The sequence below is a fragment of the Dendrobates tinctorius genome, unplaced genomic scaffold (assembly GCF_039654945.1).
Source record: "Dendrobates tinctorius isolate UK_male_01 unplaced genomic scaffold, ASM3965494v1 ptg000490l, whole genome shotgun sequence".
NCBI lineage: Eukaryota > Metazoa > Chordata > Amphibia > Anura > Dendrobatidae > Dendrobates > Dendrobates tinctorius.
The window spans coordinates 225,999-242,480 of NW_027362151.1; the positions used below are offsets into that span (position 1 = coordinate 225,999).

Below are 16,482 nucleotides of genomic sequence, written 5' to 3' on the forward strand. Positions count from 1 at the left end.
GCTCACATCTCACTGCTGCTCTCCTGTTAGCTCTCAGGCTGGGGGCGCTCACATCTCACTGCTGCCCTCCTGTTAGCTCTCAGGCTGGGGGCGCTCACATCTCACCGCTGCTCTCCTGTTAGCTCTCAGGCTGGGGGCGCTCACATCTCACTGCTGCTCTCCTGTTAGCTCTCAGGCTGGGGGCGCTCACATCTCACTGCTGCTCTCCTCTTATCCGCCATGTTAGGCTGGTTTCACACTAGCGTGTTTTTGCGCTGCACATCGTCCATGCGTCATGCCCATCTATATTTAACATGAGGGGCGCATGCTCTTGTTTTCGTGCACATGTGTTTTTGTAAGGTGCGCGCCGGACGCACCCTGTTGCATTTTTGGGTCCGTCCAACGGTGTCAAAAAACCGCATTACAGTCTATGGGAATGCAGGCGTTTTAAGAGTTAACATGTCTTGAAACTGGTTAAACCGCTTGCGCCTAAAAAACGCTAATGTGAAAGTGGCCTTAGCGCCACAGAACTACAGGAAAAGGAGACATGACAGAGGCCTGGCTGTACCCCCGCACATGCGCAGTGCCGTCCAGGCGCCGCCGTCAGCTCCACGGCAATGACGGTTATCACCCGTCGCCTCCAACGTCACAGGCCTGTCTCCTAGCAACCGAAGAGCCGTCTCTTCACCCGGAAGTAGATCTGCCGCCTGCGCTGATTGGAGGAACTGGCTGCCCTTGTGGGCGTGGTTTGAAGAATCACATCCGGTGAGAGATTTCTGTGAGGCGGCGACAGAGGAGACGGGAGATGTCAGAGACCGACCCGAAAACCGTTCAGGACCTGACAGACCTGGTGAGGAGAGGAAGCGACCCCGCACCTCAGCTCCACAATGTGGCGCCCGTCCACTCTATGGCGCTGGGGCCCCTGAGCCTCCAGTAATGGCCTCAGTTTGGGGCCCGTCCACTCTATGGCGCTGGGGCCCCTGCGCCTCCAGTAATGGCCTCAGTTTGGGGCCCGTCCACTCTATGGCGCTGGGGCCCCTGCGCCTCCAGTAATGGCCTCAGTTTGGGGCCCGTCCACTCTATGGCGCTGGGGCCCCTGAGCCTCCAGTAATGGCCTCAGTTTGGGGCCCGTCCACTCTATGGCGCTGGGGCCCCTGAGCCTCCAGTAATGGCCTCAGTTTGGGGCCCGTCCTCTCTATGGCGCTGGGGCCCCTGCGCCTCCAGTAATGGCCTCAGTTTGGGGCCCGTCCACTCTATGGCGCTGGGGCCCCTGCGCCTCCAGTAATGGCCTCAGTTTGGGGCCCGTCCACTCTATGGCGCTGGGGCCCCTGAGCCTCCAGTAATGGCCTCAGTTTGGGGCCCGTCCACTCTATGGCGCTGGGGCCCCTGCGCCTCCAGTAATGGCCTCAGTTTGGGGCCCGTCCACTCTATGGCTCTGGGGCCCCTGAGCCTCCAGTAATGGCCTCAGTTTGGGGCCCGTCCACTCTATGGCTCTGGGGCCCCTGAGCCTCCAGTAATGGCCTCAGTTTGGGGCCCGTCCACTCTATGGCTCTGGGGCCCCTGAGCCTCCAGTAATGGCCTCAGTTTGGGGCCCGTCCACTCTATGGCGCTGGGGCCCCTGCGCCTCCAGTAATGGCCTCAGTTTGGGGCCCGTCCACTCTATGGCTCTGGGGCCCCTGAGCCTCCAGTAATGGCCTCAGTTTGGGGCCCATCCACTCTATGGCTCTGGGGCCCCTGCGCCTCCAGTAATGGTCTCAGTTTGGGGCCCATCCACTCTATGGCGCTGGGGCCCCTGAGCCTCCAGTAATGGCCTCAGTTTGGGGCCCATCCACTCTATGGCGCTGGGGCCCCTGAGCCTCCAGTAATGGCCTCAGTTTGGGGCCCATCCACTCTATGGCGCTGGGGCCCCTGAGCCTCCAGTAATGGCCTCAGTTTGGGGCCCATCCACTCTATGGCTCTGGGGCCCATCCACTCTATGGCTCTGGGGCCCCTGCGCCTCCAGTAATGGCCTCAGTTTGGGGCCCATCCACTCTATGGCGCTGGGGCCCCTGCGCCTCCAGTAATGGCCTCAGTTTGGGGCCCGTCCACTCTATGGCTCTGGGGCCCCTGAGCCTCCAGTAATGGCCTCAGTTTGGGGCCCGTCCACTCTATGGCTCTGGGGCCCCTGCGCCTCCAGTATTGGTCTCAGTTTGGGGCCCATCCACTCTATGGCGCTGGGGCCCCTGAGCCTCCAGTAATGGCCTCAGTTTGGGGCCCATCCACTCTATGGCGCTGGGGCCCCTGCACCTCCAGTAATGGCCTCAGTTTGGGGCCCATCCACTCTATGGCGCTGGGGCCCCTGAGCCTCCAGTAATGGCCTCAGTTTGGGGCCCGTCCACTCTATGGAGCTGGGGCCCCTGAGCCTCCAGTAATGGCCTCAGTTTGGGGCCCGTCCACTCTATGGAGCTGGGGCCCCTGAGCCTCCAGTAATGGCCTCAGTTTGGGGCCCGTCCACTCTATGGCGCTGGGGCCCCTGAGTCTCCAGTAATGGCCTCAGTTTGGGGCCCATCCACACTATTGCTCTGGGGCCCCTGAGCCTCCAGTAATGGCCTCAGTTTGGGGCCCGTCCACTCTATGGAGCTGGGGCCCCTGAGCCTCCAGTAATGGCCTCAGTTTGGGGCCCATCCACTCTATGGCTCTGGGGCCCCTGAGCCTCCAGTAATGGCCTCAGTTTGGGGCCCGTCCACTCTATGGCTCTGGGGCCCCTGAGCCTCCAGTAATGGCCTCAGTTTGGGGCCCGTCCACTCTATGGCTCTGGGGCCCCTACGCCTCCAGTAATGGCCTCTATTTCCTATGTGGCATATGATTTCGGGGACGGCTGGTGCCATCGCTGCCTCCTCACAATTTCTGGCCGTTTTTCTGGGTTCCTTCACGTCGGTGACGTTTCTCCAGTCCGGTGACATCACAGCGATGACGTCGTCCTCACACTGTCCTGCGGCTCCGGCGCCCTGAACCGTGTCTGATTTCTCATCTTTTCTCTCTAGGTCCAGAATCTGCTGCAACAAATGCAGGACAAGTTCCAGACGATGTCGGATCAGATCATCGGGAGGAATATCCTGCGCAGTGTCGGAGGGGATCAGGGGGTGGATCGGGGTAACCAGACACTCTGTAGCCTTCCCCCGATTCATCCCGATCAGTGGCGTCACGGAGGGGGCGCTGGCGTCAGCCGCTTCTTAATGAACCCGGTACGTGTGAGTGTCCTGCGCCCCCGATGTTACTCCGGTCAGGGACGCCGCTGCTCGTCATGAATTGTGGCCACTTTCTAGGCTCCCGGTTCGCCCCGTGTGCGCCCGCCTCATCAGAGCTTGGCCAACATAACACGAGAACCCAGAAGCCACAAATCCTTGATGCAGTCCGGCATTGCGATACCAATTGTAGACGTTACCCAGCTTCTCATCGCAGAATTCTGGACAAACATCTTGGATACATTGTCGCAGAGTGTTTAGTTTCACGGACACTTATGTATTTTTTTCCTACACGACCATGTAACTTCTCTGCTGATCGTGAATAGGAAAGTGACTGTAGAGGTAGAGAGTCGGTACAGCCGAGGGTCAGGATGGGTGGTCAGCAGCTGGCACACGTCCTGTATCTCCCTTCAGTCCCCAGGTACCGGGCCTAGTCCCAGGGGCCCTTTAATAAGCACCTGGGGTTTCCATTTTGTTCTCACCCCACCCCTCATTACACAGTGACCTCTCATTGCTGTCATGATTGTGCTTGCTCTGGGGTTACCATAGCTACACTGGCAAACTTACACATCCTGCCCTGAAACCTTCCATCTAGTGGCGGTCTTCTAGCAGGAAGTCCAGGTACAGAACGCTGTCCATGTGACCATGACGACCCCAGAGCAAGCAGAACCTCTGCCGAGGAGTGTTAGTCCCTGCCGCCGGTCCCCGACCCGTCTAATGTCACCTGCTCTGAAGTGTGGCACTTGCTTTCCTTATCTAAGCCCGTCACTCGATGACATGAGCACTCGTATCGACGACCTGGAGAAGAACATTGCGGATCTGATGACGCAGGCAGGCGTGGAGGAGGAGGACTGTGCCAACAAGGTGGGTGCATCATTGGGGCAGAATGGGATGTAGTGTAAAGAACAGAGGACGAGACACAACCAGGGGCCTGCAATAGCTCATCTGTGCATCGTGTGCTCCAGTCATCTCCAGAGCTGCACTCGCTGTTCTGTTAGGTGCTGCAGATCTCAGTCACTGACATGTCTCTTTGCCCTTTGTTAGCAGGCTGCCAAACACTGAGCGGAGCGGCTCGGATTTTGTACCAGTGCCCGGGGTGGAGGATCCTCGTCCTCGGTGTTGTCCCCCCCCTCCTTTAGCCATGTTGTATATTTAGATTGTGTGTTTTGTATTTCAGCATTTTTGTGACTTGACATTTTGTTTTACATCTGCAGAAAAATAAATGATAAAATGTCACTGGTGTTACTTACGTCCCCTGCTCCGGTAGCCCCTCAGGTACGGCGTGTGATGGGGGAGGGTGGGTGGTCTGGGATCCAGGGGCTGCGTCCTTGTTCCCACAGTCTGTGCCTCTAGTATCTGGAATCCTGGGGTTGACGTCAGATATGTATGCGGACTGCTCCGATCACTGGGGCTCGGACTCGCACTGCCCCGAAGCTGCTGCAGTAAGGGGCTGATAGTCATGGCCGAGATTACATTACCAGTGCAACGGATTACATCTCTAGCAACAGCAAACCAGAACATTATATACATCCATCTATAAGGTATAGGCACTCCTCCTTGTATTCTGGGGCCGAGATCGCTCCACCTAGTGCTGTCTGCAGCCCCCAGACCTGATGATGTGTCCCGTACATACTGGGCAGCGGATGGATCAGGACATAATGTGTGCGGCCACCAGAGGGCAATAGTGCCACATAGGAATTACACCCAGTATACAGGACAGGAGGAGCGGTACTGTGCAGTGTATATATACAGGAGTGGTAGTGTGCAGTGTATATATATACAGGAGGAGCGGTACTGTGCAGTGTATATATATACAGGAGGAGCGGTACTGTGCAGTGTATATATACAGGAGTGGTAGTGTGCAGTGTATATATATACAGGAGGAGCGGTACTGTGCAGTGTATATATACAGGAGGAGCGGTACTGTGCAGTGTATATATACAGGAGGAGCGGTACTGTGCAGTGTATATATACAGGAGGAGCGGTACTGTGCAGTGTATATATATACACAGGAGGAGCGGTACTGTGCAGTGTATATATATACAGGAGGAACGGTACTGTGCAGTGTATATATATACAGGAGGAGCGGTACTGTGCAGTATATATACAGGAGTGGTACTGTGCAGTGTATATATATATACAGGAGGAGTGGTACTGTGCAGTGTATATATACAGGAGGAGCGGTACTGTGCAGTGTATATATATATATACAGGAGGAGTGGTACTGTGCAGTGTATATATACAGGAGGAGCGGTACTGTGCAGGGTATATATACAGGAGGAGCGGTACTGTGCAGTGTATATATACAGGAGGAGCGGTACTGTGCAGGGTATATATACAGGCGGAGCGGTACTGTGCAGTGTATATATACAGGCGGAGCGGTACTGTGCAGTGTATATATACAGGCGGAGCGGTACTGTGCAGTGTATATATACAGGCGGAGCGGTACTGTGCAGTGTATATATACAGGCGGAGCGGTACTGTGCAGTGTATATATACAGGCGGAGCGGTACTGTGCAGTGTATATATACAGGCGGAGCGGTACTGTGCAGTGTATATATACAGGAGAAGTGGTACTGTGCAGTGTATATATACAGGAGGAGCGGTACTGTGCAGTGTATATATACAGGCGGAGTGGTACTGTGCAGTGTATATATACAGGAGGAGTGGTACTGTGCAGTGTATATATACAGGAGGAGTGGTACTGTGCAGTGTATATATACAGGCGGAGTGGTACTGTGCAGTGTATATATACAGGCGGAGTGGTACTGTGCAGGGTGTATATATACAGGAGGAGTGGTACTGTGCAGGGTGTATATATACAGGAGGAGTGGTACTGTGCAGGGTGTATATATACAGGAGGAGTGGTACTGTGCAGGGTGTATATATATTTAATTTTGAGGAAATGCACGTGTTTCTGCATACATACAATTGTATTGTGAAAACGCTTACATAAGTGCTTCATATAACGCATGTGGTTTCCCGGGAAGAAGCGTTTCTGCTCAGGAATATTCTGCATCAAAAACGCTACGTGGGCACACAGCCTTAACGAAGGAAAGTATAAAATCCCTGCTGTGGGGTCCACAATCCTCTTGCAATAGGACAAGCTGGACGGCAAAACAAGTACTAGTAATATCCCAAAAGTAATAGGCATGAAAACATTTCACTTCCTTTGGCATGGTTAAAAGTTAAGTCTTGAGTGAGGAAAAGAAGGGCTCAATTCTGGCTTTACTAGCAGAGGGATACAGTGAGCGTCATGTCGCCTCCATCCTTAAAATCTCTAAGACATCAGTCCATTACAACAAGGTCAAGCAGCAGAGACTGGGGACAACAAAGCTACAGACGGGCAGAGGGTGAAAGTGACCACTGACCGGGATCACTGACATCTTACTCGAATGTCACTCAGCAACCGCAGGATGACATCAAGTAACCTACAATAGGAATGGCAAATGGCAGCTGGGGTGAAGTGCACGGCAAGAACAGTCCGTAACGGGCTCCTAGAGGCAGGGCTCAAGTCTTGTAAAGCTAGAAAGGAGCCTTTCATCAATGAGAAGCAAAGGAAAGCCAGGCTGAAGTTTACCAAAGACCATAAGGCTTGGACCATAGAGGACTGGAGTGAGGTAATCTTCTCTGATGAGTCTAATTTTCAGCTTTGCCCAACACCTGGGCGTCTAATGGTTAGACGGAGACCTGGAGACGCGTACAAGCCACAGTGTCTGTCACCCACTGTGAAATTTGGTGGAGGATCGGTGATGATCTGGGGATGCTTCAGCAAGGCTGGAATGGGGCAGGTTAATGTTTGTGAAGGACGTATGAATCAAGCCGCATACAAGGTTATCCTGGAAAAACAGCTGATTCCTTCTGCTCAGGCAATGTTCCCCAACTCTGAGGACAATGCGCCATGCCACACAGCTAGGGCACTCAATGTGTGGATGAAGGACCAACACATCACATCCCTGCCATGGCCGCCCAATCTCCAGACCTGAACCCCACTGAGAACCTCTGGAATGTAATCAGGAGGAAGATGGAGAGTCACAAGCCATCAGACACAGAAGAACTGCTGAAATGTGTGTACCAGGAGCAGCATAAGGTCACCCAAAAGCCATGTGAGAGACTGGAGGAAAGCAGCCAAGACGCAGGAAAGCTGTGATTAACAATCATGGGGATTCCACAGAATACTGATCTCTGAACTCTTCCAGAGGTAAAACATTAGGATTGTTGTGTCCAAATGATTATGGACTTGTTTCTTAGCATTGAGGTCTACAAGCACTCGGCATTTTTTTGTTCTTTTGACCATTTCTCATTTTCACAAAATAAATACAAAATGTATTGCTTGGAGATTCGGAGACATGATGTCAGAAGTTTATAGAATAAAAGAGAAATTTACATTTTACTCAAAAACAAAGAGAAAAATCAGAGAAACTGAACATTGTGCAGCGGTCTTTAATGTTTGCCATAACCCAGAGTATGTCCTGTATATAATTATATATGTACAGCTGGTATAACCCGGGCATCTCCTGTATATAATTATATATGTACAGCCGGTATAACCTGGGCATCTCCTGTATATAATTATGTACAGGCGGTATAACCTGGGCATCTCCTGTATATAATTATATATGTACAGCCGGTATAACCTGGACATCTCCTGTATATAATTATATATGTACAGGCGGTATAACCTGGACATCTCCTGTATATAATTATATATGTACAGCCGGTATAACCTGGACATCTCCTGTATATAATTATATATGTACAGCTGGTATAACCCGGACATCTCCTGTATATAATTATATATGTACAGCCGGTATAACCCGGGCATCTCCTGTATATAATTATATATGTACAGCCGGTATAACCTGGGCATCTCCTGTATATAATTATATATGTACAGCCGGTATAACCCGGGCATCTCCTGTATATAATTATATATGTACAGCCGGTATAACCCGGACATCTCCTGTATATAATTATATATGTACAGGCGGTATAACCCGGGCATCTCCTGTATATAATTATATATGTACAGGCGGTATAACCCGGGCATCTCTTGTATATAATTATATATGTACAGGCGGTATAACCCGGGCATCTCCTGTATATAATTATATATGTACAGGCGGTATAACCCGGGCATCTCCTGTATATAATTATATATGTACAGCCGGTATAACCTGGCTATCTCCTGTGTTATGAATAGATCACCGAGGAGGATGGCAAGAATAGGCTAGGCCCCCAGGAAACCAGAAAGGTTGGTATGAACTGCCAGCAAAGCAATAGAGACTAATATAACGGGACAAAACAAACTGACACAAGCTGTAACATGGAGAGGGGTCCAGAACTGCCCCAGCAGGGAGCACGCTGAACCCTCACAGCAAAGCAGAAAGAGGCAAAACCAGATCAGAGGCAAAGGATTAGCAAATGAACAACTTAACTGAAAAATGCAGGATCAGGCAGGAGACAGCAGACCTCAAGATGCACAGGAAGAAACTAATCACCAGCAGCAACTGAGGGAAGCCTGCTCACTCATACCCTCCCAGTCAGTAACCCCTGATTTCCAATCATCGTCGTCAGGTGGCAGACTTCTCTCAACCCGGCCAGCTCCACAACCCGCCGTAACCACCAGAGGGAGCCCCGACTCAGAAGTCAGATCAAGAGAATTCACAACAGTACCACCGCCTTGAGGAGGGGTCACTGAATCCTCCTCCACGCCACCAGGCCGATCAGGATGGGCCCAGTGAAAAGTATGAACCAATCGGCATGAATGTCAGAAGCAGAGACCCAGGAATTATCCTCCTGGCCATAACCTTTCCACTTGACCAAGTACTGGAGTCTCCGTCTAGCCAGACGAGAATCCAATATCTTCTCTACCTCATACTCCAAATTACCTATAACCAGTCAGGGGGCGCCGCCATGGGAACTACTGGCTCCACAAACCTTATCAACAAAGATTTATGAAAAACGTTATGAATTTTAAACGTTAACTGGAAGAGCCAAACGGAAAGAAACAGGGTTAAAGGGAATCTGTCACCCTTTTTTTGGCTTGCAGCTGCCGGCATAGATATCGGGGGCTTGTCTACAGCATTCTGTAATGCTGTAGATAAGCCTCCAATGTAACCTGAAAAACGAGTTAGATTATACTCACCGGGGTGGGCGGTCCGGTCCGACGCCTCCCTTCTTCATGTGATGACGTCCTCTTCTCCCGTCCTGTAATGGCTCCGGCGCAGGCGCACTGCTCTGTCCTGTTGAGGGCAGAGCAGAGTCCTGCAGTGCGCAGGTGTCTGGAGAGGTCTGGCGCCTGCGCACTGCAGAATTCTGCTCTGCCCTCAACAGGACAGAGCAGTGCGCCTGCGCCGGAGCCATTACAGGACGGGAGAAGAGGACGTCATCACATGAAGAAGGGAGGCGTCCGACTGGACCGCCCACCGCGGTGAGTATAATCTAACTCGTTTTTCTTATCTTTCAGGTAACATCGGAGACTTATCAACAGAATGCTGTAGATAAGCCCCCGATGTCTATGCCGGCAGCTGCAAGCCAAAAAAAGGGTGACAGATTCCCTTTAAGGATCTCCAAAATCTTAAGGTCCAATGAATCTTGGCTTGAACTTTGGAGACACAATCTTCATAGGAATATTCTTAGACGACAACCAAACCATATCACCCACTTTAAACCGGGGACCAATGGTCCTATGCTGGTTGGAAAATCACTGGGCCTTTTCCTGAGAGAGTGACAGCTTATCCACCACTTGGTCCCATATCTGCTGCATTCTCACAACCACAGTGTCCACACCTGGGCAGGACGAAGATTCTACTTGCCCTGAAGAGAATAGAGGATGAAAACCAAAGTTACAGGAAAAAAAAGGTCGACATCAAAGTGGCAGAACTAGCTCTATTGTTTAGCGCGAATTCGGCCAAGGGCAAAAATGAAACCCAATCATCCTGATCAGCAGATATAAAACATCTCAAATAAGACTTCAAGGTCTGATTTGTTCTCTCAGTCTGTCCATTGGTCTGGGGATGAAACGCGGAGGAGAAGGACAACTGAATTCCCAGCTCGGAACAGAAAGCCTTCCAGAATCTGGAAACAAACTGGACTCCTCTGTCGGACACAATGTTCTCAGGAATCCCGTGTAACCGAACCACCTCTTGTAAAAACAAGGGCACCAACTCTGAGGAAGATGGCAACTTTGGGAGTGGTACAAGATGGACCATCTTCGAAAATCTATCACAAATCACCCAGATAAGTCATTCTCTGAGACACAGGAAGATCAGAAATAAAATCCATTGAGATATGGGTCCATGGCCTCTTGGGCACCGGCAGGGGCATCAGCAACCCACGAGAACAGGGTTTAGACCGAGAACAAGTCCCACAGGACTGTACAAAATTCCTGACATCACAAGATAAGGCAGGCCACCAAAACGACCGACTCACCAAATCTCTGGTACCAAAAATACCCGGATGACCAGCCAACGCGGAGCAATGAATTTCAGACATCACTCCTCCACTTGTTAGGGACATACAATTTTCCCATAGGGCAACGCTCAGGTTTATCCTCCTGAAATTCCTCCAGGGCGCGTCTCAAATCAGGCTGTGACGGACTTAGCTTCTGCTGAGCCCATTCCTTTTTTAGAGTGGACCCTCTGGGCCGTGGCACCCTCCCACCTAGGGCGAGCTGACCTAGTGAGAACCCACCCCCTGTACCGGGAGTGTCAGGGGCAAGACCAAGGGGGTGAGCCACCACGGCAGCTGGACCAGATGGCCGGCTCAAGGAGACACTATTGAGTGTCTGACAACAGGACGGACAGGATACCAAACAAAGCGAAGTCACCCAGTTTCTTCCTCAAACGTGGATTCACACTTTATTCAGGTGCAAGGCATAACATGGAATCAGGTGCAGGGCACAAACACACGGCAGGATGCGTGCAAGGGCACGCCAAATGTTCCAGGCATAACACATGCACGAAAACATACCAGGGTCCTAGACAGGATACGTGATAGGGATCACACAAGAGTTCCTAGAAGGGATGCATGCTAGGACACGCCAGGATCCAAGACGGGGTGTGATGGCATCGGACTCCGGACTACTGGCAGCGACCGACAGGATCCAGGCATCAGGCTGCGGACTTCAGCTCCGGACATCAGGCAGCAGTCATCTGGTTCCGGACCTCTGGCAACGGTCGGCAGGTTTCGGGAATCCTGCAGGCAAGCCAAAGTTCAAGGCAGGGTGCGTGCTTGGAGCCACGCCAGGGTTCAAGGCAGGGTGCGTGCTTGGAGACACGCCAGGGTTTAAGGCAGGGTGCGTGCTTGGAGACACGCCAGGGTTCAAGGCAGGGTGCGTGCTTGGAGACACGCCAGGGTTCAAGGCAGGGTGCGTGCTTGGAGACACGCCAGGGTTCAAGGCAGGGTGCGTGCTTGGAGACACGCCAGGGTTCAAGGCAGGGTGCGTGCTTGGAGACACGCCAGGGTTCAAGGCAGGGTGCGTGCTTGGAGACACGCCAGGGTTCAAGGCAAGACAGAGTGCGTGTGTAGCGACACGCCAAGGCACAAGATACTAGACAGAATCCTGCACGTGCAAAGGGGCACGCCAGGGTCAGGCGAGGCAGAGTCCTGCGCGTGCAGAGAGGCACGTCAGGGTTCCAGGACAGGGTTAGGGCCTGTGCGTGCAAGAGGGTACGACAGGGGACATGGCAAAGCCTGCGCGTACTTTTACAGAAGCACGGGGAGGTATGCCATGGGCAGGCGAGGGCCTGCGCGTGCTTTAGAGAGCACGCAGAGCACAGTGCAGAAACAGCGTGAAGTGTAAGGGAGCACAGAGGGCACAGCTGGGGCACTGGCTAGCTGATCGGGCTGCGGCACTGAAAGACGGGCAAGACTCCAGCGAACCCGGCTGAGGCATGGCAGGTGACACAGCTGTCACTGACCGACGAGCACGGCTGAGGCACAAGCAGGCGGGCACGGCTAGGGCGGGCACAGCTGAGGCACAAACAGGAGGCTAGGAAGGCCAGGCATATGCAAAGGGTACACGAAGAAACAGAGCAGGGGAAGACAAGACGAGAAACAAGACAGAGCTTAGGCAGTGTACGGAACCAGGGACGGAAGCATAGGCAGAAACACGGAATCAGGTCAGAGCAAGAACGGAGCTAGCAGCGGAGCGTAGGCCGGAGCCCAGAGCCGGGCCAAGAGAGAACCTTGGGACTAGACATGGAAAAGAGCACAAAAGGAAAGAAAGGAGGAATGGTGCGTGTGCCAGGGAGCACTACAGAGCACCATAGGAGAGAGCGAGGCAGAGCAAGCAAAGACTGAGACCATAGGGAGGAACAAGGCAGAGCAAGGCAAGGTACGAAACAAGGCACAGCAAAAACAGGCAAGGCAGAGAATAACAGAAGGACTACAAGTCCAAGCAGGACAAGGACGAACATGGCACAACGGACAAACATAAGACGAGGCACGGGACAAGAGATGGAGTACGAGCACGGAGCGTGTGCAGAGACACACGACAGAGCAGAGTGCAAGGGCACAGAATAGAGGGAGCGCCCCACAGACCAAGCAGCCATGCAGGGAAGCAACACAATACTCAGGCCCTGAGCATAGGGAGGGGCGGTCTAATATAGGGCACAGCACCTCCTCTTCCGGGTCAGGACCAGGGGAGAACTTCCTAGTTCAGATGCTCCAGGATCACAGAGCGCAGTCACATGATCAGGGTTACAGACATGACGAGATGATTGCAGAACCAGACAGTGCAGGATCCTAGGAACGACATGATCAGGGGTTCTAGACATGACGAGAAGATCACAGAAGGCAAAGCAGAAACGCAGGCATCTTGCAGCTCAGCAGACATGAGGTGAGTGTGCATACTGCTACAGGGTCATGAGGCACAACAGACATGGCGGACATAACAGACATGGCGAGCATCACACAGGCGAAATGGCAGAAAGAACTACCCCCTCACCTAGGATGGTAGTAGGCTCGGTCACATTAAGAGAATCGGCAAAGAAACTCCTAGAAAGGGCGTCTGCCTTAACATTCTTAGTGCCCGGAAGAAAAGAGACCACAAAATCAAAACGTGTGAAACACAAGGCCCATCTAGCCTGTCTCGGATTCAAGCGTTTGGCCGACTCCAGATAAATCAGATTCTTGTGATCGGTGAGGACCACAAATTGATGTCTAGCTCCCTCCAATCAATGTCTCCACTCCTCAAATGCCCATTTCATGGCCAACAATTCCCGATTCCCCACGTCATAGTTGCGTTCAGATGGGGAGAACATTCGAGAAAAGAAGGCACAGGGATTCATCTTAGAAGTCACAGGGTCTTGGGACAAAACGGCTCCTGCACCAATCTCAGAAGCGTCCACCTCCACCTGAAATGGAAGTGAGACATCAGGTTGCCGTAGAACCGGAGCAGAAGTAAATCTCTGCTTAAGCTCCTGAAATGCTGAGACAGCCTCAGGAGACCAATTCAGCACATCAGCGCCCTTCTTGGTCAGATCAGTCAGTGGTTTGACAATACCAGAAAAATTAGCTATAAATTTACGATAAAAATTAGCAAAACCCAAAAACTTCTGGAGGGCCTTCAAAGACGTAGGCTGAACCCAATCATAAATGGCCTGTACCTTGGCCGGGTCCATTTCAATAGTCGACGGAGACAAAATAAATCCCAAAAATGAAATCCTCTGTACACCAAAGAGGCATTTCGATCCTTTAACAAACAGGGAATTCTCCCTCATAATCCGGAACACAGTCCGGACATGTTCCACATGAGAATCCCAATCACTAGAAAAGATCAAAATATCATCCAGATAGATGATCAAAAACTTATCCACAAAGTCTCGGAAAATATCATTCATAAAGGACTGGAAGACAGAAGGGGCATTAGTGAGCCCAAAAGGCATCACCAGGTACTCAAAATGTCCCTCCGGAGTATTAAACGCCATCTTCCATTCATCCCCGTGCTTGATGCAAACAAGATTATACGCCCCCCTGAGGTCAAGCTTAGTAAACCAGCAGGCACCTTTAACTCTGGAGAATAAATCAGACATCAGAGGTAACGGGTACTGATATTTAACCGTCATCTTGTTAAGGGAACGATTATCAATACACGGTCTTAATGAACCTTCTTTCTTGGCCACAAAAAAAAAACGGCACCTAAAGGTGACGAGGATGGTCTAATATGACCCTTCTCCATCGACTCCTTAATATAGGATCGCATAGCATCATGTTCGGTACAGATAAATTGAAGAGCCGACCCTTGGGAAATTTACACCCAGGCATCAACTCAATTGCACAGTCATAACTCCTATGAGGAGGCAAAGACGCAGACTTACTCTCACTAAATACATCATAAAAATCAGCCAAATAGTCAGGAACATCATGCGACTGAGGAGAGGTGGAGAAAACAGGAGCGTCCCTAAGAGCACACCGACAACCCCAACTCACCACAGACACAGATTTCAAATCCAAAACTGGATTATGAGTTTGCAACCAAGGAAACCCCAGGACAATAGTATCATGCAGATTATGCAACACCAAAAATTTACAATTTTCTTGGTGGTCTGGGGCAACTCGCATTATCACCTGGGTCCAAAACTGAGGTTTATTCTCCGCCAAAGGAGTGTCATAAATACCCCTCAAAGGAATAGGCGTCTGCAGAGGCGTCACGGACAAGCCACAACGTTTAGCAAAGTCCAAATCCATCAGATTCAGAGCTGCTCCCGAATCCACAAAAGCCTTGGCGGAAAACGTGGATAAGGAGCAGATCAGAGTAATTGCCAAAAGGAACTTAGGTTTTATACTGCCCACAGCAAATGTGTGTGCAAAACGTTTCTCTCCTTTAGGGCAGACAGAAATAGTATGAGAGGCGTCTCCACAGAAAAAACACAGCTTATTACGCCTTCTAAACTCCTGACGTTGCGCCATAGACAACACCCCATCACATTGCATAGGTTCAGACGGTTGTTCAAAAGGTGGCAGCGCCTCCCGTGTTTTACGTTCACATAAACGCCGATCAACTTGAATGGCTAATGACATAGAATCGTCAAGACCAGAGGGAACAGGAAATCCCACCATAGTATCTTTTACAGTCTCTGACAAACCCTTCCGAAAGAGAGCTGCCAATGCACTATCATTCCATGTAGTAAGGACCGCCCACTTTCGGAGTTTTTGACAGTATAACTCTGCAGGATCCTGACCCAGGTTCATTGCCAATAGGGTTCTCTCAGCTTGATCAACAGCATTAGGTTCATCATACAACAACCCCAAGGTCTGAAAAAATGCATTCACATTACTCAGAATAGGATTTTCAGGTGTCAAACAAAACGCCCAATCCTGGGGATCACCGCGCAGCAAGGAGATGACAATTTTAACCTGCTGCGCAGGGCTTCCCGATGAGTTGGGCTTCAAGGCAAAAAATAATTTACAATTCTTAAAATTCAGAAATTTAGACAGATCCCCAGAAAACACATCAGGAGTAGGGATCTTCGGTTCAGCAGCATGAGACTGAATAAGGTAGGTGGAAATTCTCCGCACTTCAGCAGCAAGTTGCTCCACACGATCAGACAATTGCTTAATCTCCATTAGGAGAGAAAAAAAAATCCTCCTACGGCCCCAGAGAAAAAGAGGAAAAAATATATATAAAAAAAATTGTTTTTTTTTGTTTGTTTTTTTTACAATTCTTTCCTGCTTTTGAGTACCCTAGAATCTGCGGTATGGCTGGTGATTCTGTTATGATTGGGTCACCGAGGAGGAAAACAAGACCAAGCCAAGCCACAGAAAACCAGAGAAGTTGGTAACTAAGAGGATTGCAGACCCCTGATCCTATCCACAACTAGCAGTAGCCGTGGAGCGTGCCTACGATGTTCCTAGACACCTCGGCACATCCGGAGAACTAAATAAGCCTAAAGCAAAAAAAGGGAAAACTAACTGCCCTAGAACAGACCCCAAAGGAATAGACAGCCCCCACACATGTATCGTCTGTGAGACAAGATGAAAACACAAACGCAGGTAGGAAAATAGGCTGAACAAACGATGGGGCCCAAACTAACTAGAAAGGACAGGAAAGATACTGTCTGCAATCACGCAAAAACTCTAAAAAATCCAACATGTCTGATATACAAAAAACACTGAGGTCTCACGACCTCGCCCCCACTATATCAGCATTCTGGTGTGAACTGGCAGCAAAGCAAAAGAGACTAATATAACAGGGGACAAAACAAACTGACACAAGCTGTAACATATGGAGAGGGGTCCAGAACTGCCCCAACAGGCAGCCTGGGTATCTCCT

The 16,482-nt window shown here is 51.0% G+C and overlaps 1 protein-coding gene across 2 annotated transcripts; it reads left to right on the top strand.

Annotated features, from left to right (window-relative positions):
* The first annotated feature begins 681 nt into the window (after positions 1 to 681).
* HSBP1 (heat shock factor binding protein 1) lies at positions 682 to 4,439 on the top strand. Of its 2 annotated transcripts, none has more exons than XM_073564818.1 (4): positions 682 to 829; positions 3,003 to 3,069; positions 3,973 to 4,067; positions 4,248 to 4,439. In XM_073564818.1, exons 1-4 carry the CDS (start codon positions 785 to 787, stop codon positions 4,263 to 4,265), a joined length of 225 nt encoding a protein of 74 aa, XP_073420919.1. In that variant the 5' UTR covers positions 682 to 784; the 3' UTR covers positions 4,266 to 4,439. The 2 variants fall into 2 exon arrangements, with proteins under 2 accessions (XP_073420919.1, XP_073420920.1); XM_073564819.1 differs by having other exon boundaries at positions 4,251 to 4,439.
* Positions 4,440 to 16,482: the final 12,043 nt, after the last annotated feature.